Genomic DNA, 26,005 nt, shown 5'->3' on the forward strand with positions numbered 1-26,005 from the left:
CTCATGTGCCTACTGAGCATTTAAAATGTGGCTGATGCAAGCAAGAAACTGAATTTTTAAGGGTTGGGTTTTTTTGGGGTTTTTTAATATTATTAATTTGAATTTAAACAGCCCTGGATGTGCTCACCTGTCTATGCCAGGAAATTTGGAGGACAACCACTTGGCCAGTTTACTGGAAGAGATCCATATTTATTCCCATTTCCAAGAAAGTGAACTAATAGACTGTGGAAATTATTGAATATATCATAACTATCACATGCAAGTAAAATACTGCTAAAGACCATTCAGAAATGCTTACAACAGTTCATAGATAGAGAACTGCCAGACATTTAAGCTAAATTTAGAAGAGGCAGTGGCATCAGTGGTTTCATTGTTAATGTCAAACGGATCCTGGCTGAAAGCAAAGAGAATGTCTATTTGTGTTTTATTGACTATATAAAGGCATTTGACCATATGGATCATAACAAATTGTGGCTAAAATGGAGAAGAATGGGAATCTAATAATAATTGTTCCTAGACCAAGAGGCTATTGTCAGAAGAGAGCAAGGAAGCACTACATGGTGTAAAATTACTACCCTTTTCACACACTATTTCATTTCCCCATACCATATTTAATCTGTGTTCTGAGCAAATAATTCAAGAAGCTGGACTGTGTAAGCAGAATGGCATCAGGACCAGAGGAATACTCATCAGTAACCTGTGGTTATTGTTACGTATCTGAGGGCTGGAGAGTGAATGAGGATGACAGAAGAATAGGTGACTTTGAACTGTGGTATAGAAGAGTACTGAACATCCCATAGATGACCAAGTATAAAACCATTATTGTAGAATGAGTATGAGGATCCAAGGTGGAGGACAGGGTGGAAATAGAGGGGTGAGGATGGGTGGGTAGGGTGTTAATCATAGGATTGCACAATTTGATGGGTGGGTGGGGTGAAGAAAATGGGAAGGATCTTTTGTGAAAAACAATATATTCAAACTTTGTAAATAAATCAGATAAATTTATTAATAAATAAATAAATTAGTAAAAAAATTAAAAAGAAGACCAAAAAAAAGCCCCAAAACCAAGAACAGATATGTCTTGGAGACTGTGCCGCCAGGGTGTTCTTTGGAGGCAAAGATGATAAAGCTTCATCTCACATTGGGCATGCTACTATGAGATGTTATTCCTTGGAGAGTGACGCCATGCTTGGAAAGGTGGAGGGACAGCGAAAGAGAGGAACACTCTCAACCAGGTGAATTGACACAGAGACTGCAGCAATGGACGTAAGCGTGTTAGAGATTGTGAAGATGATACACGGTAGGACAGGATTCGTATCTGTTGTTCCTAGGATTGCTGTGAGTTGTACCCAACTTGATGGCACCTAACAGCAACAACATATTTGGTTAGCTAACATACTGCACAGTACAGACCTACAAAACTCACTTCTGCATAAATCTGCAGTGTCTGGCAAAATCAAGTTGAGTGTTACAACATAAGAAATTCTAGTTTAAAAATGGAATTAAAATAATATTTTAATAGTACAAATTTTCAGAGTAAAATGTTGAAAATTTTCTGATATTTCATTACAATATTTGGAAGATTTATTCCTTGGAAAGGGCCATCGTGCTTCAGAATGTGAGGGTCAGTGATAGAGAAGAAGACCCTCCCAGAGATGGATTGAGTCAGGGACTGCAGCAGTGGCCTCAAGTATGTTCAAGATGGTGGGGCTAGCACAGAATAGGACAAGGTTCAGATCTCTTGTCTGTTGGGTCACTAGGAATCATAGTCAACTCAGTGTCACCTAACAACAACATTATTAATAAGTAGAACTGATTTACCTGGATAGAGAGTGTGACCTCTAGAAGTGTCCAGTTTTTCTTATTTAAATTAACACATAATATTCTAATAACAATTAGCTGAGAGGTCAGAGAAACCTGAATTTAAATCCAGTTCTTTTACTTAGGGTATGACCTTGAGCAAGTTCCTTATTGGTGTCTTGTCATTTGAAAATAGAGGGTTGGAAAGTGTTTACTGCAAGTGAAAGTGTTTAAATACCAAGATATGTTTGACTTACGATACAGTAAGATTGATAGATGGTATCTTTATGACCGTATTCAGAACCGCTTTAATCATTAAACATTTTTATTTGAAATTTATCTAACTTCCCACGTTATCCAGCTTTCCCTTTAGAAAGGGAAAGCACCATACTTCTAGAATATGGTACATATATCAAAATCCACATTGATCTAGTATTTGTGTTATTTCAAAGTGTAGCTTCTAGGCATAATGTGTGATACACTTCTTTGATTTAAGGGTTTTATGTTGTATAACCCAAAAGGAAGAATCTTTAAACTTTTAAAAACTATGAGAATATTATTTTTATCATGGTAGAAGGAGTGGATGTCATGTCATTTCTTGCTGTACCTCTGGGGGAAACCAAGCTCTGTCAGTATAGTCAGTTCATTCAAATCAGCCCACCAGACCAAACCTACAGATCTCGTAACCTCGTCATGATTCTGACTCATAGCAGCCCCACAGGACACAGAAGAACAGCCCCTCAGGGTTTCTATAAACCAAGCTCTGTCAGGATAGTTCGTTCAAGTCAACTCACCAGACCAAACCTACAGTCTCGATTCTAACTCAGCAGCCCCACCAGACACAGTAGAACTGCCTCTCAGGATTTCTATACATTTTTTTCTGAAGTAGATCACCTCATTTTTCTCTCTATAGAAGATACCGAGACGTTTGAACCACCGAAGTTTTGGTAGTAGTAGATCTAAGTCTTCAGCCACAGTGCCAACAGGACCTCAAGAAATGCTGTTTCCTTTTTCCTTTATTACTATTAGTTTATGGTTGGATAGGCAAAGTAAGAAGTGCATTGCAAAATGACTGAAATATTTAGACTAGTCATAATGTCATCATTTTTATACCTTGAAATGAAAACTATGTTTAATTAAATCTTGCTATGTAATATCAGCCCTAGATATATTCTTACTATTTTTCTCATCTTAAATGTAAAAGGATCATTTTTCATTTTCACTCTAATTAAGATTTTTTTTTACTTAATTATTAAAATCCATTTAGTGGCTATCAATGTAGGATACATTGCCAAATACAGATTTTAAAGTTGTTTTTCAGTAGCTTTTTTGGTATAAAAGCCAATGGCATAGTGAGCCTAAAGCTCTAGTGGCCTAGAAGATACGGAGTTGGGCTGCCAGCTCAGTGGTGAAGTTCAAAACCACCCACTGTCCCATGGGAGGAAGATGAGCAGGCTTGCCTGTGATTCACAGCCCCTGCAAACCCTCAGGAGAGTCAGCTAGTGAGTCGGTTCCGACTCTGTAGCAATGATTCTTGTTGTTTTTATAAGCTTAATGCTTGCCTTTGGGAAAAGAAAAAAGCATTTCCTATTTTTTACCCATTTTTCAATTGCTAGATAGAGTTACTGTTTCTAATTTTCCATATTGTAAACAAGGATTAAAACATCTACATATGTAAAATGTTGGCCTCATTTGTGGTAATGATGAAAAATGTAAATGGCACAAAATCACTCACTCAAGAACGTTGAGTTGGAACCAGCACACCTGCCTCTCCCTTGGGTTCCGTGAAGAGGAGGAGAGTACTCCCTTTTCTCTTGCAAAGTTACTAGTGGGCTCGGACCTGCAGAGAAGAGTAGCCTCAGGTTAGCAGTACAGATCCCTACAGACCATGCCACCAGAACTCCCTGTACATAAAATGAAAGTTAACTCTTACTCCATACTAATCATGTATAGTTGATAACTTGAACAGTAACGCCCCGTGTATTCAAAAATCCCTGTATAACTTGAATCCCAATAACTTCACCAATACCCTACTGCTGTCCAGAAGCCTACCAGCAGTGTAAGCTGTCAGCACGTATGTTGTCTTTTATGCACCATATACTGTATTATTTAATGTTTCATCTTTTCCCTTCGAGTCTTAGAGCAGGGGTTAGCAGCTTTAAAGGTAAGGGTAGACCTGGTTGCTTTCACAACATGATAGAGGCGGCCTGTCCGTTTCTGCTTTAAATACAGATGTTTTCTTACTAATAAATGTCCTTTGTTGCACTATTTCCATGCTACACAGTTTGTGAATTTTTAAAAAAATTGTTGAAAATAATTAGTATAGTCATCGAGAAAACTCTACGTGTGAGTGAACCCTGTGTACTTGAAAATTCCTGTTGTCCAGGGTCACTTAACGATGCTGTCCTTCCCCGTTGGCGGGTGGCTCCCACCTGCACGTGAACGTTTTTGTGCAGGAACAGCCATAGCCCTTTCAGTGCTTAGAGTCAGTGGAGAGAACTGGGTCAAAGGTGAATGTCTGGTTTTTGTTGGTTTTTTATGGTCTCTGATACTTTTTTAAAATTATAGTAGTTTATTTATAAAATTCATTTACATCGTTTTCCAGAACAGATTCTTCCAATTTCCCTTACCCTCCCATCAAATTGTACAACTCCATGATTAATCCCCCTTCTCCCCTGAATGAATACCTTTTTTAATTACTAATTTTACCCATAATGGCCGCTGCCTAGAACCAGGGAATCACCTGCCTATGATTCTGCTCCATTTGGAAAGTCAGTGGTGAATAAAATATCATCTATAGCATTAAAAAAAGCAGTCATTATTGTTTCCTTTACAAATAAGTTTAATCTGGAATAAAAAAAAATGCTTTTACGTATTTTAGTTTCCCTATTTTAATACATGAGGATGGGAGAGGCCTGGTAGACTGCCCCATGGGGAGTTGTGCTGGCTGCGTGAATCCATTAGTGGGAGAAAAGTGTCTAAATTTCCTCCTGTATGATTTACAACCTCAAAAATCCAGTGGACAGTCACCTGTGAGACAGCTCCGATTCAATGACAATGAAAGAGAGAGAATGCATAAGAAACCATGGTGGTATAGTGTGTAATGTATAATATCAGCCAAAAAGTAAACCATTTAAGCCCTCTGTCCACTCCATAGGAGCAAGATGCCCATCCTGATTTACAGCCCTTTCAGCTCACTGTTTTAATAGGTCTGACTCCAGAAATTCACAAGAAGAAACCTATCTATGTGAAATTTTATTCTTATAAAACCGTAGTCAGAATAACCTGGCACTTCCCTTAAAGGAGTTAAGTCTATACTTTAGTATTTTATGGTTGAGTCAGTCGGATCTGATTGGTAACAGTCTATGGTAGCATACATTTTACTGGTAATATTCTCTGGAAATTAATATCCATCACTTAGTGAAAATGGTAACAACTTGAAGATGAATGTTTAGGAAGTGGACCTTCTGGTAATGATAGAGACTAGATAAAACGTTGATTTGAATTTTCCAGAATTTCAGACGTGCATTTTCAGGAGGCTTTTTCCTTGAATGAAAATGTAAAGCATCAGTCTTTGGGTTGTTCTTAGTCAGCAAACTTGCCTTCTTGTCTGAGAACACAGTTGATGAGAAATACAGAAAGTGACAAATGAGTAAATGAAGTGACTGGCCATTTTTTAAAAATAGTTTGAGGGTTCTGTATTTCAAATGGTTAATAGTAAAGGGTAGAACACTATTCTAGTTTTCTAATTTCAAACATTTCCCCCCTCCTCTTTCTCCTTTGAAAAACAGTCAACAATAATTCAATAAGCATAAAAATTGAGAATATTTTTACTAATATGTCTCCTTTTCTGTTTCAGCAGACCCACAAAATGTATTGTAGGACTACCCTCATGAAAGCCATTGCAGCTTTAAAAAGAAAAAACTTTTTCTACTTTATGACATATTTATACATGCCATTCATTAAAGAATGCTTATGAAAAATTTGTTGTATGAGTGAGATTTGGATGAGCCCTGGGAGAAAGAGGAGATACAAACCTACCCTTACAGTCTTCAGTCTAGTTGGGGAATCCAGCAGAAAAGAAATAATAGAGATGAGTTGAACATAAGTCTAAAACATTGTGGCAGCACAGAGAAATGAATAAATAAATAAATCTGATTAAATAGGATACCCTTCTTAAATGCATTTCTTTTTATACCCCCTTTTAGAATTCTTTTTGCTCCTTTACACATTCCCGTAGATCTGACGTCATAACCAACTCATACACGACCCTCTAGCAGGTTTCAAGAACTATACATTTGCATGAGAGGAGATTGCCCATCATCCTGTCTCAGAGCCATTGGTGGATTCACAACATCAAAGAAGTGTGGCTCTGGCTTAGCAGGGTAACTCCCTGAAGGCGAAGCCAAGATATTGTCCGTTTTGCTCTTGTTAGCTGCTGTCTGCTGAGAAGCCCCGCTAAAGGGGTTCTGGGTCTTGTTGCTGCCTTTTTGCAAGACTGATGCTTCACTGGTCATTTAATAGCACTAAGTATTGTGCTGCTTTCTGCTACCCTGTCTTCTGAGAATGCTCTGGTATTCTGAGAATAAGTGAATGAATATTTATAAAGCATTCCTGTGTATATCGTCAAAGTATGTGTGTATCTCTTTGTGTGTGATCTTTCTGCTCTTCTTCACAAAGGAATCAAATCATTCACATCTCACTGCAGTGAAAACTTTCTGAGAATTTTTTTTAAGTAGGGAGGGGTGAGTAAATTGTTTATTTGAGGAAATTGAAAATCTAATTTTGGAGGGAGAGTCTCTTATTCTCTCTTGTTTTAAATAAATTTGTGAAGTTATTTAAGTGATATCTGAGTTTTTAGACTTAAAAGTTAAGATATATCGAAGGTTGAAAGCAAAATACTGTAAAAACTAATGTGAAAAGTGCTTAAAATGCACAATAGTAATTAGATTACTGTACTTCTTAATATCTCTTGAATTTTTAAGGGGGGAAGTTTATATAGGATAATGAGCATATGTTTTTAAAATTATTCCTCTCTGCTTTCTATTATGTAGTACCTTCTTGCCCTTCTGAATCTTCAAGCTCATATTCAAAGTTTGTGTTTATTACATTTTAAATTTGACTTTTTCCTATTTATAAATGAACCTGAATATATGTGTCTCTCTTTCCACATTTTTATTTCTTAAGTGTTGTACTTAAAAACATTGTCATCATTAAGTCCCTGGCTTGCTTTATCTTGGGATCGTTTTTTCCTATTTCTAAAGGATATTTACTTATTACTGCATACAGATGATGCATGATGTATTCTAAAAAACCCCGTGACATCCTTTTAGGTGCTACAGGTGTTTTAGTGACAAAAACAAATGAAAATTTATGTTCTAATTCAGCTTAACATCAAGTGGAAAGAAACAGACCTTAAGCAAATAAATAAATGTCATTTTTAGGTGGTGTCACTTTGACTCGAGTGTAGAGTCCCAGTGTTCAACAGACTCAAACTTCCCTAATGCTCCACTACTCTCAGAATCTTTGCTATGCTTAAGCCTGTTGTTTGTTATGTCAGTCTATCTTCTTGAAAGTCTTCCTCTCCTTCCCTGACCCCACCACTTGTCCAAGCATGACATCTTTCCCCAAGGACTAGCCTTTCCTGGGAACATATCTCAAGTATGTAAGGTGATCTTACTGCCCTTGCTTCTAAGGAGTATTGTGGTTGCACTTCTACCTAGACAGACTTTTCTTTTTTTTTTTTTAAGACCTTGCTATACTCAGTTCTCTAGCACTGATTTAGTGTCATCTATTCCTTGTTCTTTTTTATTCATTGTCCAACTTACACATGTGAAGCAATTGAAAATAGTATGGCGTAAGTCAAGTGCACCTTGGTCTTTAAGGTGACGTCCCTTTCAGTAAATTAAAGAGGTCCTTGAGCAGATTTGCCCAGTGCCATATGATGCTAGATGTCTTGACTGCCACAACACTATGGGTGTTGGTGGTGGGTTCAAAGTAAAATGAAGTCTTGGACAACTTTGTTCTTATTCTCCATTTGTTGTGACGTTTATCTTCCAGTTGTAAAGACTTTTCTCTTGTTGATGTTGAGATGTAGTCCATATTAAGGCGGAAGTCTTTGATCTTCCTTACTAAGGACTTCAAATGCTCTTCACTTTCAACAAACAAGATTTGTGTCATCTGTGTTATAATGTGACTTTTGATGGGCCTTCCTACAAGCCTTATGCCACACTTTCCTCTTATAGTCCAGCTTTTCAGATTAATTGTTCAGTAAACCTACTGAATAGGTATAGTAAAATGATACAACCCTCATGTATACTTTAACCAGTGTTAACCTTAAGTATCCCTTTGTTCTGTTTGAATGATAGCCTCTTATTTGTATACAAGTTCCTCATACACACAATTAAATATTATGGTATCCCATTCTTCTCAATGCTATGCTAAGAAGGAGAGTAGGCCATCCACTTCTGAAATAACGGGTCTTCCAAAACTTTATGACTAACAGAGAAATGTTGTTCATTATATATAGTGTTGGAAGATGAGCCTTTAGATTAGAAGGCAGTCAAAAATGAGGCGAGACATCTGCCAACATTCATTAATAATTGGAACATAGAATGTACAAAGTATAAATCTAAGACAGTGGGATGTTGTCAAAAATTAAAGTCATAAAGCTCAGCATCCTAGGTATTAGTGAACTGAGATGAACTCATATTGGCCACTTTGATTAGTCATGTGTTCTGTTATGCCACGAATGATGAAGAGAGGAAAAAATAGTTTTCAACATCTAACATACAGTGCTGTGAGTGATAGGATACTAGACAGTCACATAGAAGAAGGACTGGTAGTATCGCTGGACAGGAATATACAACAGTGACTTTAAATAAAAGGTGAAGAAATAGGATTTCTACCAAATTTTGTAGTCCTAAATGGATGGAATTCTACAGTCAAAATGACTCAGTAATAACAGTTGAACACAGAAATGCAAAAGTTGGAAACAAGAATAACTGATAATTGGAAATTACAACCTTGGAAATCAAATGGTAGATTTTTCTGCAATGAGTGATTTATTCATTGTAAGTACCCTTTTTAGTGAAGCATAAACAGCGCCTGGACCCTGATTGATGTCATCTGTGGAGAGAGTCCATGGAGAAGCTCAGTATCAGCAGTTAAAGCAAGGCCAGTGGATAACTTTGAAACAATCAATTCATGTGCAAGTTCAAATTGAAGCTGAAGGAAACGAAAACAGAGGCCATGAGAATCACAACATGACCCTGAAGTCTGTCCCAACTGAATTTAAAAACCATCTCAAAGAATAGATTTGATGCATTGAAAACTATTGACTGGAGACCAGGTGCCTTATGGGTTGACATCAAGGACATCATCCATGAAATAAGCAAGAGTCCATTACAAAGACATGAAAGAAAAAGGCCAAAATTATGTTGTTGTTGTTGTTGTTAAGTGCTGTCAGATCAAGTACCACTCTTAGCAACCCTATAAACAGCCTGTCTTATCCTGTACCATCCTCACAATATCTGACACACTTGCTGCAGTCACCATGTCAGTCCATCTGGTTGAAGATCTTTCTCTCACCATCCCTCCACCATTCCAAGCCTGATGCCCATCAGTAAGGAATAACCTCTCCTAGTAGTATGCCCAAAATATATGAGACGAAGCTTTATCATCTCTGCCTCCAAGGAGCACTCTGTTCTTTTGACAGTCCATAGGATATTAATTCTTCTTCTCCAACACAACACAAAAGCATCAGTCATTCTGTCGTCCTTATTCCTTGTCCAAGTCTTACATGCATAGCAAGTGATTGAAAAGACATGAATGAATGTTAGAGATAAAACTTGCACTACAGTGTGAGGGGTAGTTGTTGTTGGTAGATGTTATCAAATAGACTGCAAGTCACAATGACCCTGTGAACAACAGATCTGAACGTGCTCCACCCTTCATCATCCTCAGCATCTGTGATATCTTTGTTAGCTCATTGGTACACCCATTGTTTAAATCCTTCTTGTTTAAGGTCTTCCTCTCTTTCTGTGACACTGCGGTTTTCCCAGGATACTGACTATACAATTAGGAATATTTTTGAGTAATATAATTCCGTTTTCCTCTTAAGTATTGAACCCTAACCAATGTTGCCATTAGGTGTCATCAAGTAGACTATGACTCATAACGACCCTGCGAACCAATCTGAACCCTGTCCTATGCTGCACCATCCTAATGATCTCATTCATGCTCAAGCACATTTTGTCTTTCACTGTGTCAGCCTATCTGATTGAGGGTCTACCTTTCCCAGCCATGATTTCCAGTCTGTCTCCCAAGGGCTGCTTCCTTTTGAGAATATCCACAAAGAAAGTGAGGTGAATTTTCACCATCCTTGCTCCCAAAGCTGGTTGCACTTCCATCAAGGCAGATATATTTGTCCTTTTAACAGGCGATGGGATAGTCGATACTCTTCGGCACCACTGCAATTCAGAGGCATTGCTGCTTCTGTCATCCTAGTCCTGACTTTCAGATTCATGGCAAGTAATTGAAAAGACTATGGCTTGGATCACTTGGATCAGGCCCACTTTAGTCTTTGAACTGGCTTCCTTGCTTTTTAGAACTTTGGAGAGGTCCTTGGCAGCACATCTCCCCAGTGCAGCACATCTTTGGATTTCTTGACTGCTGCTACTTTGGATGTTGGTTGTGGATGGTGGAAACAAGTCAAATGAAACCTTTGATAATTTCAAGCTCTTCTCCATCTGTCATGATTTTACCTGTTGGACCAGGGATGGGCTGGACCACGGACCTTTTGATTAACAGGCACATTAACCCCTGCACACAGGCAGTCAGATCACAGAAGCAGCTTCATCATGTAACAGTGCACTCACCAGGCTTCTCCAGCTCTCAACTTACAGTTATTAGAGACCTCCTGAGCGAAGTTCAATGACTTCAAATTCTAAAACGCACTCTTACCCTAAAGGAGAGCTATAAAATATGGAAGCGTTTTCTCCATTTTTAATATGTAAATTGTAGACTTGTATATACTTTACATTTTTATCATTTTGTATTTATTTCTGCTTGTATATTAATTTTGAAATGAAAAATGAGGCTGTTGTTAGTGTCTGGGAATCTGATGGCAGTCATGAAGACCACACATGTGAGATGCTGCTACTTCCTGAACCCCATGGTGTGACCACATTCATTCAGACGCTGTGTCTTGTAGACTGTTCACAGTGGTTGCATGTATGAAGGTGTGTGGGAGTTAAGGGGTTGTGACTATGGGGGGTTTCACAGCTTGTCTTGTCTTGTAAAAATCTTAAGAATCTGCATTCTAAGATGTATTTTCTCACCTATGTTTTTTTTAAACTATTAACTCTTCAGTTTAAGAACTTTAAAATTAGGCAAGTGTTATTCTATAAATGAAATTACCTTCCATCATAATTTCATTAAAGACTTTATTACTATCTGCTCAAGACACAGCCTTGCTATTTCTTTTATAGTATTTCTTCCAAAACCATCTCATTTTGCTACACTTGACTCTTGAAGGCAAGTCCTAATTTTTTAATTCATCTTTGATTACTTAGTGTCGTGTTAGCCAATCAGTAAATAGATTGTAAAGGCACTGTGGACTCTTTTCACTTCACTGAGAAACAGTAAATATTGAAAGAATATTTTAAGTAAAACAAAAGTATAATTTTATATCATATTTTCCAGGGCTTTGATCATTTTTTATGTGCTTTTGAAAAAATGAAGAGAACTGCTTGCTTTCTGTTGATCTTGATAAATTAATATCTTTAAGAAAAATAAGTTTAATGCCAACATAGGAGAGGAAGTGGCATTTACTTTAAAGTAGAACCAAAGCTAATTGCTATTAAGACCGGTGCACTGTTTCTTACCTCAGCCACCTTTCACATGACAGTTCATTTGAACAGATTAATGAGGAGCTCTGGTGGCTCAGGGGTTAAGTGTTCAGCTACTCGCCGAGAAGATCCACATTCCCTACCATTCCACCGCTAAAGAGTAGACTTGATGTGAACAGGCTTTATTCTAATATGCTAACCCAGATATCAGTTTACTGATGGACAGAGATTGAAAGTAAGTGAGACCTACACCTGTGTGCATTTGTTACTTTAGCTAAACTTTGAATGGTATCTTTACAGATGAAAAGCAGTTTGTTACACCCTTAAAGGCTATTCATTACAAAGAACTGTAGTAGAGAACATTGGGAACAAAAAAAAAGAAATTCACATGTAATGAATGAATTTTTTTCCAAGCTTACTAATCAGTGTTACCACTGTACAGGAAGAAATAAGAGAATTTCTTTTCCTTCAGACACTCTCCATGATGTTTGAATACAATAAGTAGCAGGATATGCCATAGTAGGAAAACAAATGATCAAAGACAACTTCAAGCAGATGTATTTATTCTTTTTGAGAAAATAAAGAAGTGATTCTTGCATATCCTCTGCCATTATTTCTTTATGAAAACCTGGTGACCTCAGTCAGAAATAAAGCTTCCTTGGAAGAATGTCAGCAGAGCTCAACTAATGGTACTACTTTTGAAAGTAAAATAGGGACACATCTTGTGCTATGGATGAATACCACTTGAATGGGAAACCGGGCTCAATGTTAAGTCAGGTCTCTTAGTTAGCTAAACTCTCCAGCTGTTTCCGACCAAAGGATGCATGATAGGACTTTAAAGGATCCTGCCATCAGAGTGAGACATTTTTGTTAGAAGCTATAGGAGGCATTCCTTACAGCCATAAATGTTTTCAAAATAAAACGGCTAGGAAGAATAAGCAAGTATTCACCGTCTTGTCTTTTCACAGGGATTATCAGCATAGAAGGAAGGTCTTGTAACCATCATGCCGACACAGCGCCAACAGTAAGGCATTCTATTTCTGTGTTGTTGAGATTGATAGAAACTGCACAGTGGTACTGGTGACAGTGACACAAAATGCCATTGTAGGAGACTTCCTTTCAGTCAAAAATAGTCTTTTGTGAAAATTAACTTTATGTTCTCTTTTCAATGACTGAAACAGTCATGTTTTTTCCTTTTTCTTAATATAGGTAAAAATATACTACTACATTTTTATGGATACTTGTTTACATTCATATTTATGAACAGATCCTTTAATTTAAAGATATTTCATAGTTTTAATAAAATAATTTAACTATAAAAATGGATTTAAAATTTTTTTAAAAAATGAATGTTATTTTGTGCACTGGAACCATTATTTAATTAGTATGATTTAGTTTGTAATAATGAAAGAAAGTCATTATGGGTTATATTGCTTTGTTATAAGCAGAAATGAAATCTCATTTTTCTGTTACCTTCCTTCTTTTACTACCAAATGATCAAGAGGCTTTTAGTAACTGCTGTAACTACTTAGCCTATTTTCAAAAATTACAAAATATAATACAGAAGTAAGAAAATTAATTTCCTTTACCTTTATTCCCTAGATTTATTTACAATAAGTATAAATATGCATACTTCAGATATGCTATTAAGAAGGACCAGGCCTTGAAAAAAGACATCAGGCTTGAAAAAGTCCAGTCAGAAGACGACTCTCAACGAGATGAATTTGCACAGTTCTGTGAACACACCCAACAGAGATTGGGAAGACGGTGAGGGTCAGGCCTGGGTTGTTCTGTTGTACACAGGATCTCCATGACTTGCCAGCACCTCTCAACAACAGTAGTGGTTAGATCTAAGTTGAGAGATTTACTCATAAGAGAAGAGACTAATATTCATTTTACTCTGGCCTAAATAGAATCTGTTTTTCTCTATTCTGTACAAAAAATTTTTCACCTATGCTATATGATTATTTTTTCCTCACTGTTTTTAAGTAGTCACTCATAAATTTTATAAAAATAGAAAGATATCATTAGGATTAGAAGGTGTCATGAAGTGACAATTCAGAGAACAAGCATTTTAAGCCCTGTAGGCTGTTTGAGGTAAATTTTGACTTTTGATGATTGTCAGATTTATCAAATAAAAATATAATATTTTCACCTAAAAAATATAAAGATATCATGGTAAGATTTATTCATAGATATTCTATTTGTGATCTATTCATGTTACTAATTTTCTGTGTTTTATTAACTTAATATTTGGAGCTCCAAAAAAGACTAGTATTTCTAGAATTACTCCTCAGCCTAATCATAAAAAGAAATGTGTGTTTTAATTATCCTTTAATAAGTATGCTAATGTTTAAATAGAATACAACAACAAGTATGCTAAAACAGAAGCCAAACATTATGTAAATTTTATTCTTTAATATTTCAAATGAACATTCACAATTAAGGGAAATAAATTATCTCTCATGTATTTAAATAATATATTTAGTTTTGGATTATTTTACATACTTTTGAAATTTAGTCTGTTTCTGTAGACTTCAGCATGGCACCTGTATTTACCTTCCTGTGTTGTGTGTATATCCTGGAACTCAGAAAAGGCAGCTAGGCAGAATATATTATTGCCTTCTAGGCTGACTGTAGATTTCCATGCTAAGTAAATGATGAAGGAAGAGAAGCAAATCTTAGTAGAAGGAAGGAAATCATGAGAAATAATGGCATTATCAATTACAGTCATATCCCGTAATGAGCTCACAACCGTTCCATGATTTAGAAAAAAAAAAATCTAATACATAATAATTTTTTTCAACTTTTGTATGTTGGTCCAGTTAATTTTGTGTGCTGACCCAGTTGAGTTAATTTAAGTAAGACCTCCCAATATATTAATAACATGTCTGTCCTGTGTAATCATTAATTGTGAAAATATTTGGTTTATTCAGGAAGTCAGCAGACATGTAGCATTCTCTCCAGTTTTCACTCTAGCCGTTCTCCTTTTTGATGTGTTTTTCTGAGGCAATACCAGCTGCATTTCTCCTTTTGTCTCTTTACCCTGAACTAAACATGTTCTCCCAAGCTCTGCAGTCTCCCAGCTGGTTGATGGTTAACTTTGATCCTTTCTGCATAATCTCTAAAAGAGAATCACAAGACTGATCTTTATTCCTGGGCCTTTTGGTCATCATTCTCGTATTCTTAAAAAATATAATTTAATATTATTTTAATTGTTTGAATTCTTGCAACTTTACTTCCCTTAAAGATTTTAGGAAAACAAAAAAACCATCCTGGTATAAAAGAAATAGGAAAACATCTATCTAAAACTATAGGAAATCTGTAAGTCTGAACTTCATGTTGAGGACCTTTGAAGTCCTCGAAGGAGAGATACCATGATTTTAAAGTTATTTTCTGAGTCCAGAAAAAAAAGGAACCCTCAAAAGGAATGAGGTCAAGATTTCAGAATGGCCAAGGCTATAGCCCCTGAATGATTTCCCCATGTCTGACCCACAATTTTTGCCTCACTTCTCTACTCCTTATCACGTCTACTTTCTTCTCATGGGGATCCTTGCTTCATCTGCCTAATTAATCATAAAAGAAAATGCTTTGCCAGATGAACAGCGTGGATCTAGGAGAATGCTGGTTGCAGCTACTCAACAAATGTGGGCAGTGATTCATTGAAAACTGTTGGAATTGTGAATAACTTTTTAATAAGTGCATGATAATAATTTATTTCAAGGGGATTCTATATAAACAATTAAAAACTCATTGCCTTCAAGTTGAAACTGACTCAGAGCTGACCCTGTGAGGGATATAGTTGTTGTTGTTTGCCATTTAGTCGAGCACGGCTCATAGCGACCCTATGAACAGAAGACCTGAGCTTTTCGATAACTGTTGTTTCTCAAAGTTATAGTGTTTCCAGAGGCATGTTGTTTAGGAACTCCTGCTTCCAAACCTGTCTCAAACACTGTCCACCATGGATAACCATTATACCATTTGAAGCCCCAGTGGCACAAGGTTCAGTATCATGGCCACCCCAGGTTACCTCAGTACAGCACATTGGCAGAAGAGTGCTGTGCCACTTAGAAGAATGTCCCTCCAAAATATTAAGAGGATGTAAATTGTACAGGAGAATATTACACATCTCTCTCTCGCAGAGCAGATGCTAGATCTGAACCAACTACTTTGGAAGCATAACTGGTTACCCAGTAGGCCTCCAGTTAGCCTGAGAACAAATCTGTTTCTATTACTTTATTCTGTGTTCTCTGTAATTCTTTTTGTTTCTAATTTATCAATATGAATTTTGATAATTTTTGTATTTTTATAATTGTCACTGTAATTATTAGTATTATTATTATTGTTTTCTCTTGAGTCAAGTACAACTCGTGGCGACCCTGTAAACAATAGATCTTGATCCTCTCTTATTCTGTGCCAACTTCACAATCTCTGACACATGAGAATATAGTTTTCCTTTTTTAAAAATGCTATTACTTGTTACCTTTAACTTCTGGGGTAGGGGAGAACCCATTCTTACTTATTTTCTCATACAAATTAAGAATATTATGGCATCTTTAGGGTCTTTATACTTGGAGCAAGGCATTAAATGTTCTTTTCCAGTTTTTTTCCCTCCAACTTCCTTAACTGATTGACTTAAATGATTTACCTCCTTCAGTCATTTTAAATACAATCTAGATAAGCTTAGTTAAATTATGATTTTTACTTTATAGGCCACTCTTCTGGCATCCTCTATGGGAAGTTGTGCTGCTAATCCAAATGCAACTCTCTGACTGTTCAAATCCACCGGTGACTCCAAGGGAGAAGATGGATAATCTCCCATGCAGTGCCCACCTTTAAAAACCCAATGGAGAGACAGCTAGGAGTTGGTTCCTACTATATAGTAATGAGGGGAACAGGAATAGAACTTCCTATCTTGTCTCTTTTGTAAATATATTAGACTTCTGTTTTCAGTGTTACGGTAGTTATTTTGCTGGGGCTCTGTGTTTCTGTATGTATATGGGACTGTTGTTATGTGCCATCGAGTCAGAACAAACTCATAGCTGAAAGGGAGTTTTCAGAGGCCCTAAGTTCCACGAAAGGAGATTTCCCATCCTTTTCCCAAGAAGCAACTGGTAAACTCAAGCCGAGGGCTCTTGAGTCTACAGCACAACTGCCATGTGGCCGACTGACTGAAAGAGATCCGTATTTGGTCCCATTCATAAAAAGGTGATCCAACAGAATGTGCAAATTATTTAACGATATCATTAATATCACAGTCAAGTAAGACATCCACAGGAAACTGTCGGCAATTCAGGCTGGATTCAGAGGAGATCTTGGCACAAGAGATATTACTGCTGATGTCAGATGGGTTTTGTCTAAGAGCAGAGATGACCAGAAAGATATTAATTTTTCTTTTATTGACTTTGCAAAGGCGTTTGACTATGGATAACAATAAGGGCTAACACTGAGATAACTGGGAATCCTAGAACACTTAATTGTACTCGTGCACAACCTACACTTAGACCAAGAAGCTGTTGTCTGAACAGAGCAAGGGAACATTGCATGTTGTAAAATCAAGAAAGAAGGGATCTCTGGTGCCCTAGTGGCAAGAAGCTGCACTGCAATCCAAGAGGTACGCAGTTCAAATCCACCAGATGTTCTGCTGGAGAAGGAGGGGCAATTTCCTCCTGTACCAGTCGGATCTGATTCGATGGTACACTCACACAAAACAAAAAATAAAAAATTTTAAAAATCAAGAAAGGACTATTTCAGGGTTATAACTTTTCTCTATACTTATTCTGTTTGCTGTTGTTGTTGTTGTGTACCATAGAGTCAGAACTGACCCATAGCTGATCCTCTAGAGGGTTTTCAGAGGCACTTAATCACATAGGAGGAAATTGCCTGTCCTTCTCCCACGGAGCAGCTGGTGACCTTAAACTGTGTGCTGTTGGGATTTCAGCACAGCTTCTTGCTGCTAGGCCACCAGAGCTCTCTATTCAGTCTCTATACTGAGCAAACACTTAAACAAGCTGGAATCTGTGTGGCATTAAGACTGAAGAAGACTCATCAACAATCAGCATTAGCAGATGACATGGCCTTGCTCTCTGAAAGTGAAAGCTTGAAACATTTGCTTCAGAAAATCAAAGGCTACTGCCTTCAGCATTGATCATCAACATCAAGAAAACAAAAATCCTCACCATTGGACCAATAGGCAACATCATAGTAGATGAAGAAAAGATTGAACTTGTCAGTGATTTCACTCAAGGTAACAGCAGACATACGATCAAAAGACATGGTGTATTAGGGAAATCTGCTGCCCAGGACCTCTTCAAAGTGCAAACGAGCAAGGATGCCTTTTTAAAGCCTAAAGTGTGCCTTATCCAAGTGATTGTCATGTCAATTACTTCCTATGCACCTGAAAGTTGAACAGTGAATAAGAATGACAGGAGAAGAATTGATGTCTTGTGTTGTGATGTTATAGAAGATCGTTGAATATTCCATAGACTACCAAAGAAACAAACAAGTCTGTAACCTGGATGCTCCTTAGGTGCAAAGACAGTGAAACTTCATTTCACGTACTTTGAGTATGTTGCCAGGAAAGGCCAGTCCTTGGAAAAGGATATCATGCTGATAAAGGTAGAGGGTCTATGAGAGAGAGGCAGTACATTAACAAGGAACTTCAGAAGTGCAAGGTTGATTTAGAAGAGGCTATGGCACCAGCAATACCGTTGCTGATGTGGGGTGAATCTTGGCTTATCATACTGAATACCAGAAGAATGTCTTATCTGTGTGTTATTGACTATACATAGGCATTTGACTGTGTGTGGATCATAACTATGACTGCATTGAGAAGATGGGAGTTCCAGAACACTTAATAATGCTCATAATAAACCTATACCTAGCCCAGGAAGCTGTCGTCAAGAAGAGCACAAAAGCAATGTATGGTTTAAAATCAAGAAAAGTGTGTACCAGGCTGTATCCTTTCTTCATATTTATTCAGTCTGTATGCTGAGCGTATCATTCAAGAAACTGGACTTTATTAAGGAGAATGTGGAATTAGGATTAGAAGACGACTCATCAGCAACCTACATTACACAGATGACACAACTTACTGAAAGGGAAGAGGGCGGGAAGCACTTGCTGCAGAAGAGCAAGGTCTATAGCTTTCAGTATGGATTACATCTCAACATCAAGAGAACAAAAGTCCTCATCACTGGACCAGTAGACAACATCATGATAGATGGAGAAAAGATTGAAATTGTCAAAAAACATCTTACTAGGGGACCTCTGGTGGCCTAGTGGTAACGAGCTGCAACTACAATCCCAGAGGCACATGGTTCGAAGCCACCAGATGCTCTGCCGGGGAAGGAGGGACAATCTCCTCCTGTACCAGTCAGGTCTGATTTGACGGTACACTCACACAAAAATAATACAATTTTTTTTAAAAAAATTATTTTTTTAAAAAATCATCTTACTTAGATCTACAATCAGTGCATTTGATACTAGCAGTTAAGAGATCAGGAGACATATAGCATTGGGAAAATCTGTTGCCTGGACCCTCTCCAAAATTCTGAAGAGTAGTAATGCTAAATTAAAGAATGATGTTTAATGACTAATGTAAATTTAAAACTAAATATGTGTGTGTGTTTTATATATATATATGTATACATATATGTGTGTGTGTGTGTGTGTGTGTGTATATATATAGACAGACAGACACACATATAGTAGGAAATCAAAAGATGAGTTGCATTGGGAAAATCTGCTGTCTAAAACCTCTTCAGAATGCTAAAGAGCAATGATGTAGGTCTAAAGTTTAAGATGTGCTTGATCCAGACCATGGTCTTCTCAAATGCTTGTTACATATTTGAGAGCTGAACAAGGATTACAGAAGAAGAATTAAGGTCTTTGAGTTGTGTTGCTGGAGAAGAGTATTGAACATTCCATGGTATGCCAAGAAAGCAAACAGGCCTGTCCTGGAGAGAGTAAAACCAGATTGCTCCTTTGACAGGAATTTTAAACTCTGTCTCACATACTTCGGATTTGTTGTCAGCAAGGCCTAGTCTTTGGAGAAAGACATCAGGTTTGGAAAGGTGGAGCATCAGCGTCAGCTTAGGAAAGGAGGACCTTGGATGATATGAATCAGCACAGTGACTGTGGCAATGGGAGCAGGTGCATCAGAGACACTGAGATTGGCTCAGGATAGGGCAGGATTCAGAGCTTTTGTACATAGGATCGCTATGAGTCACTAATGACTCAATGGCACATAGCAATAACAACATATTTAAGTGTGTATGTATGTGTGTATATGTGTATAAATGAGCTGTGATTGTCTAATCTATCGGGAGTTGCCCTGCTAACTGAAAGGTTACACTCTTGAGTGGTAAGAATTCACCAGCTGCTCTGAAGGACAAAGATGGGCAGTCTCTTCCCATGTGACTTACAGCCAGGGTAACTACATAGAGGGTCAGCTGTGAACTTGAACTGACTTGACAACAAAAGCGTGAAAATGACTTGAAATATAGTATAATGTCCGAGTTTATATTAAATATATTTCAAAATATAGAAGCATGATGGTCAGTCAGAAGCTTACACTCGTATCTAATCTATTTGTACTTTTTCTAGTCTGTAAGATTGTGGCTAATTTTAAAAAATACTCCATATAAATAATTACTATGTCCTAGAGCACACTTGAATTAGACTAGCAGATACGGCAGCTGAGGCTGAGCCCTCCCGTTGGCATACACAAAGGAGGAGGAACGCTTGCAAGCAGACATTAGTTATTGGAATGTGGGATGTAAGAAGCATGAATACAGGTAAATTAAATATTATTAAGAGAGAAATGTTGTTGTTGTTATGTGCCATCAAGTCACCTGCAACTCATAGTGATCCTATTTACAACATCCCTAACCTTGCTCTGCCCCTTGCCAATCTTATTGTCTCCAACACACCTATTTCCATTACCCCAGTGACTGAATCAATCCCTCTCATCGAGGGTCTTCCTCTCCTGCGCTGTCCCTCCCCACTCCCAAGCATGGCATCTTCTCCAAGGACTGATCCCACATCCTCCAATATGGATTGAAGCTTAATGTTAGGAAAACAAAGATTCTCACCACTGAGCCGATTGGCAGCATCATGTTAGACAGTGAAGCCAAAGCAAAGGAAGCAAACAAAAAGTTAAGGAGCTTAAAAGAAGATTTCAAAGAGCAGCTCAGGAAGACAAAGCTAAGTATTATAATGAAATGTGAAAAGTGCTAGAGTCAGAAAATCAAAAAAAGTCTAATTCACTCAGCATTTCTTAAGCTGAAGGAGAAGAGGAACAAATTCAAGCCTCAAGTTGGACTATAAGGATGTTATAAGCAGAGTATTGAATGATCAAGAAAGCATCAAATGAAGATGGAAGAAGTACACAGAATCACGGTACCAAAATGAGTTGACTGACACAGAAGTATTCCATGAAACAACTTATATTCAAGAAGCAGTGCTGATGAAGGAGGAAGTTCAAGCGCTCTGAAGGACTTGGCAAAAAAATATAAGGCCCCAGGAATTGATGGAATTACCACTTGACTTGTTTCAGTAAACACATTCAGCCCTGGATGTGCTCACCAGGCTGTGCCAGGAAATCTGGAGGACAATCACCTGGCCAACTGACTAGAAGAGATCCACATTTATTCCCATTCCCAATAAAGTTGATATGACAGATTATGAAAATTATTGAACGATATCACTAATACTACACACAATCAAAGTCTTGCTGAAGATTATCCAAAAGCAACTGTAAAAGTACATCAACAGAAAACAGAAATACAAACTGGGTTTATAAGAGGCCGTGGCAACTGGGGACATCATTGCCAATACCAGATGATTTTTGGCTGAAACTACCAGAGGAATGTCTATCTGTGTTTTAATGACTATGCAAAGGCATTTGATTGCATGGGTCACAATAAATTGTGGCAACCTTGAGAAAAAAACGAAGTTCCCATAACGTTTGATTGTGCTCATGTGAAACCTATACTTGGACCAGGAGAAAGACATCAGAATAGAACAAGGAAACATCGCATCGTTCAAAACCACAAAAGAAGTGCACCTTGGATGTGTCCTGTCTTTATACCTTTTCAATTTGTATGCAGAGCACATCATTCAAGAGACTTGACTTTATGAGGAAGAATGTGTCATCAGCACCCTTCATTATGCAGATGACACGACTTTCCTTGCTGAAACTGAGGAGTCCTGAAGCATTTACTATAGAGTATAGAGGGCCAAGGACTGTAGAAAGTCATGTTTCAATATAGGTTGAAACCCAACATCAAGAAAACAAAGATTCTCACCACTGGGCCTATTGGCAACATCATATATTGAGAAGATATTAAGATTAACGGAGACGAGCTTAACATTGCTAACAAATTCAGCTTGCTAGGTTCCACAGTCAACACTCGTGGCACCAGGAGTCAGGAAATCAAATGATGACTTGCATTGGGAAATTCTGTTGTCAGAGCACTCTATAGAGTACTCAAGAGTAAAGATGTCAGTCCAGAGACTAAGGTGTGCTTGGTCAAGGCCATGGTCTTAGCAATTACTTGCTGTGTATGCATCAGAGACATGGGCAGTGACTAAGGATGACAAGAAAAATTGATGTCTTTGAGTTTTGGTGCTGGAGAAGAGTTCTGAACATAATATAGATTGGCACGAAAACTAATAGGTCTTTACTGGAGAGGGTGAAACCAAGCTGCTCCTTAGAGGCAAAGATTTTGAGACTCCAGCTCACATAATTTGGTCATGTAGCCAGGAGGGACCAGTCTTTGAAGAGGGATATCGTTCTTGGAATGGTCGAGTGACAGTGTAGGAGAGGCAGAGCCCAGATGAGATGGATTGACACAGTAACTGGAGTAATGAGCATAGGTGTGTCAGAGACAGTGAGATTGACTCAGGATAGAGCAGAATTCAGAGCTATTGTGTATAGGGTCACTGTAAGTCATAGTTGACTTGATGGTGCATAACAACAAAGCCTTTTCTTTTGAAAAGTCTTTACTACAAAGTAAGAAAGGGATGTCTGGAGGCCCAGGAGTAATAAGCTGCACTGCAATCCTAAGGGTTCAGTCTGCCAGTTGATCTTTGGGAGAAGAATGGGCTATCTCCTCTCATGTGATTTACTGCTGCTGAAAACCTATTGGAAGGTCAGCTATGGGTTTGATTCCAACTCCACAATAAACAGCAAAGCCATTTCTTTCATACATAAATACCTATTTTATGTATGTCTTTAATAGAAAGTAAAAAAAGGAGAAGAAAAATCCTTGTGTGTCATAGTTGCTTTTTTTAGAAAGAAATTAAAACTAAAAAAAGATAAAACTTTTATTTTAGCTGATTTTACTATTAATCTCTTCTTTTACATGTTGAGCTTTTAATTTTGTTCATATCTAACAGCACTTTTTTGGGGTTGTATTTCCAAGACGTAGAACCTAGGGAGCATATTTTGGGCCTCTGTATAAAACTAGCTCTGGTGGGTTATGTGTTGGGCTACTCAAAGAATACTGGGCTCTTTAAATCCAGATGTAGGGGAAAGACAGGCAGTCTTCTACCATTAAGATTTAGGGCATTATTTTTATCGTAGGAGTATGCAATGAGGGTTGCAGAGTGGATTATATTTGGGGGTGGGGGTGGGGTTTGGGAAGGTGCGGGGGGGATTGTGTACCAATGAGGGAGTTTTTCTTTTGCTTTTCAAGGAGAGGAGCAAACGGGGAGGGGGGAGAGGTTTGTGCGGGGAGAAGGGTGCAACAATGAATGAAAAGAATTCCAAAATCTCTGTAGATGTTCATTGAAATAAAAAGTAAACAACCTAAATTTAAAAAAAAAAAATTTACAGCCTCGGAAAGCTAACGGAGGGTTGCGAGGAGTCAGAATTAAGTAGAAGGCAGTGGGTGGATGAATTTGTTGCATAATTATTTGGACACAAGCTGTCTTTTGAAAACATAGATCTTGAGGTTCTTTTGCCATCTGACTCTTGGTCCTGCCTGTGAGCCATTGGAAACCAGCAAGATTGTTACTCTTTCGTCTAAGTAGTCTGTCTTGTCTGCACTTTCATATTTTCTTTTACTTATACCGGTTATTGTAATTGTGTAGTTAAATGTGTAGCTTTCTTTTCAAGCACTTTACTATTCTAAAAAAAAGCAAATGAGAAAGTCATGTGTAAAAATCCTTCTCTTTAATGTTATGAGAGCAGAAGCCAGTCACGCTACTTTGAGAAGCAACCCCTACACCTGTAAATAGGCCATAGCAACTTGGCGATAGTATCAAACTGAGATTGATTAGAGGTCCTTGTCTGAACCCGGTGAGGCAGGTGTAAAACCTAGTTAATAGTTAAGTCAGCATAGACTAAAGGCCCATATTTACTTTAAAAGAAGGGCTTAATTGCAAACCCAAGAGAAATAGCATAAAGTAGCACAAAGAAGTGTTCTTTCACATGCTCAGTCTTTTCTAAAGATTATTACACACGGAACATAGTAAAGCGTGTATGCCCTTTAATGCACTGCAGATACCATGCCCTTTGATATCTTCTAGTGAAATTTATGTATGCATAAAGGACCTTAAAACTTCATAAGCCATTCTGAATACATGAAGAATTTTTTGTGATTTGAGAAAGATTGTTTCTGAATCATTTCCGTTACAAGCTGATAAGGTCAAGGTTTTAAAAAGCACCATTTTTTTTAAAGAAAATTTTATTTTAAGCTGTTTTACTTACAAAGGTCTTATACATTTTTTTTTAAATACCAGATCTTTCCCATTTCCTTTACCCAGCCCTCCCTCCACCCATCAAATTGTGTGACCCCCCCATGATTACTTTCCCCCTGCCCAACCCCACCCCTCGACTCCCATCCTCCACGCCTTGGATCTCAAACATGTTTTACTAGTTATGTTTCTGTTTTAATCATAATGGTCTTCTACAGTATTTGTCGTTATGGGACTGAGTTAGTTCTCTTAGCATAATGCTCTCCGGTCCCTACCAAGTTAGATAACACTTTTGTGCTTTAGACCTGTAACAGTAACTAAGGAGGATTCTTTCTTCCTAATTTATTCAGGGATACCACGTTCCCATTAGTGAGAATATATTTTCTTTTTAAAAAATGACTTGTGAGCCATTTACATGATTACAGTGTGTGCTGCCACAGAAATCAGAGCATGTCTCAAATCAAGTTGAAATAATATCCATTCTGTATCATCAGAATTTTCCCAGTTATGGACTCTTTCATTACCATTAGTCCAAATACTCTTTCATCCATTAGAAACCAAGATATCATACCCTGGCTGCAGAAGTACAGCCAGAATGCTCTTTAGAGCTGTAGCTAACAAGACTCTACCTCATATATGTGTGCTTGATATCTGGTAGGACCATTCCCTGCAGGACATCGTGCTTAGAAGGTCAGTGAGAAAGAGGAGCATCCTCTACAAGACGAAGTAACACAGTAGCTGCAGCAGCAGGTTCCAGCGTAACGGAGTGTGAGGCTGGTGCAGGAAGGGCAGCGTTGCATTCTGTTGTGTGTAGAATCACTGTAGGTCAGAACTGACTTAGCCCCATCGAGCAACAAAATAGCCTGACTAGAAATTTAAATGGTGATCCTTTATTCTAGATAGTGAGAAGACATTTTCTAACAAGCTACTAAAGTTAGTTCTAATGCTGTACTCTTTGTATAAATTGTAAATGACGCTGAATTTGAGTTACCTAGGTTTTTCATCAGAAGAGAGCTCTGGCAGCGTAGTCTACATGCCTGAGAGTTGCACTTCTAACCCATAGCTGTTATACTCTGAATGCTCAAATCCACGAGGATCTCCTCAGGAGAAAATAGGCTCTCCCCTTCAGCAGTGAGAGAGGGTTTTTCATGTGAAAATTTTACAGATTAATGCAATTTCTAGATTATAGTGTATTGCAGATTATTTTATTGTTCTGGAAGCATTTGTTCTGTTTTTATAATATTGTTTGCCCTCAACATTAAAGTTGTTCATAAATATACTGATTGGATAAATTAAATTTTATTCTACAGTCTGGTGACCTAGTGGTAAGAAGCTGTGTTGCAATCTTTTTTTTTTTTTTTTAGGTTGTTCATCATGATTTTTATTAGTTTTATATATTTTTGGTGCTCAGTATCATTTTTTTCCTATCTCTTTTATTTATTTTCTATTAGTTTATCTACAAAATTTGAATACAAATTCAAACAAATTCTTTTAATTTTTCTCACCTACCCCCATCAAATTGTACAACCTGATGACTAATCCCCTCTTTCCCCTACACATCCACATCCCTCTGCCTCCAGCCTCTCCCACCCCTCCTGGAGCGTTATACTCATTCTGAAATAATGGTTTGGCTGTACGAAGAGGAATGT

At 37.7% G+C, this 26,005-nt stretch overlaps 1 protein-coding gene across 1 annotated transcript in view; it reads left to right on the plus strand.

Annotated features, from left to right (window-relative positions):
• The window catches only part of AHI1 (Abelson helper integration site 1), a 202,890-nt gene that overhangs the window by 131,047 nt on the left and 45,838 nt on the right, over positions 1 to 26,005 (plus strand). Inside the window, exon 20 of the mRNA XM_006885009.1 lies at positions 12,620 to 12,675. Within this exon, the coding sequence (XP_006885071.1) occupies positions 12,620 to 12,675 (56 nt within the window). The remainder of the gene's footprint in view (positions 1 to 12,619; positions 12,676 to 26,005) is intronic.

The sequence above is a fragment of the Elephantulus edwardii genome, unplaced genomic scaffold, assembly GCF_000299155.1.
Source record: "Elephantulus edwardii isolate Elephantulus edwardi_28Jun2011 unplaced genomic scaffold, EleEdw1.0 scaffold00039, whole genome shotgun sequence".
In the NCBI taxonomy this organism is placed as follows: Eukaryota; Metazoa; Chordata; class Mammalia; order Macroscelidea; family Macroscelididae; genus Elephantulus; species Elephantulus edwardii.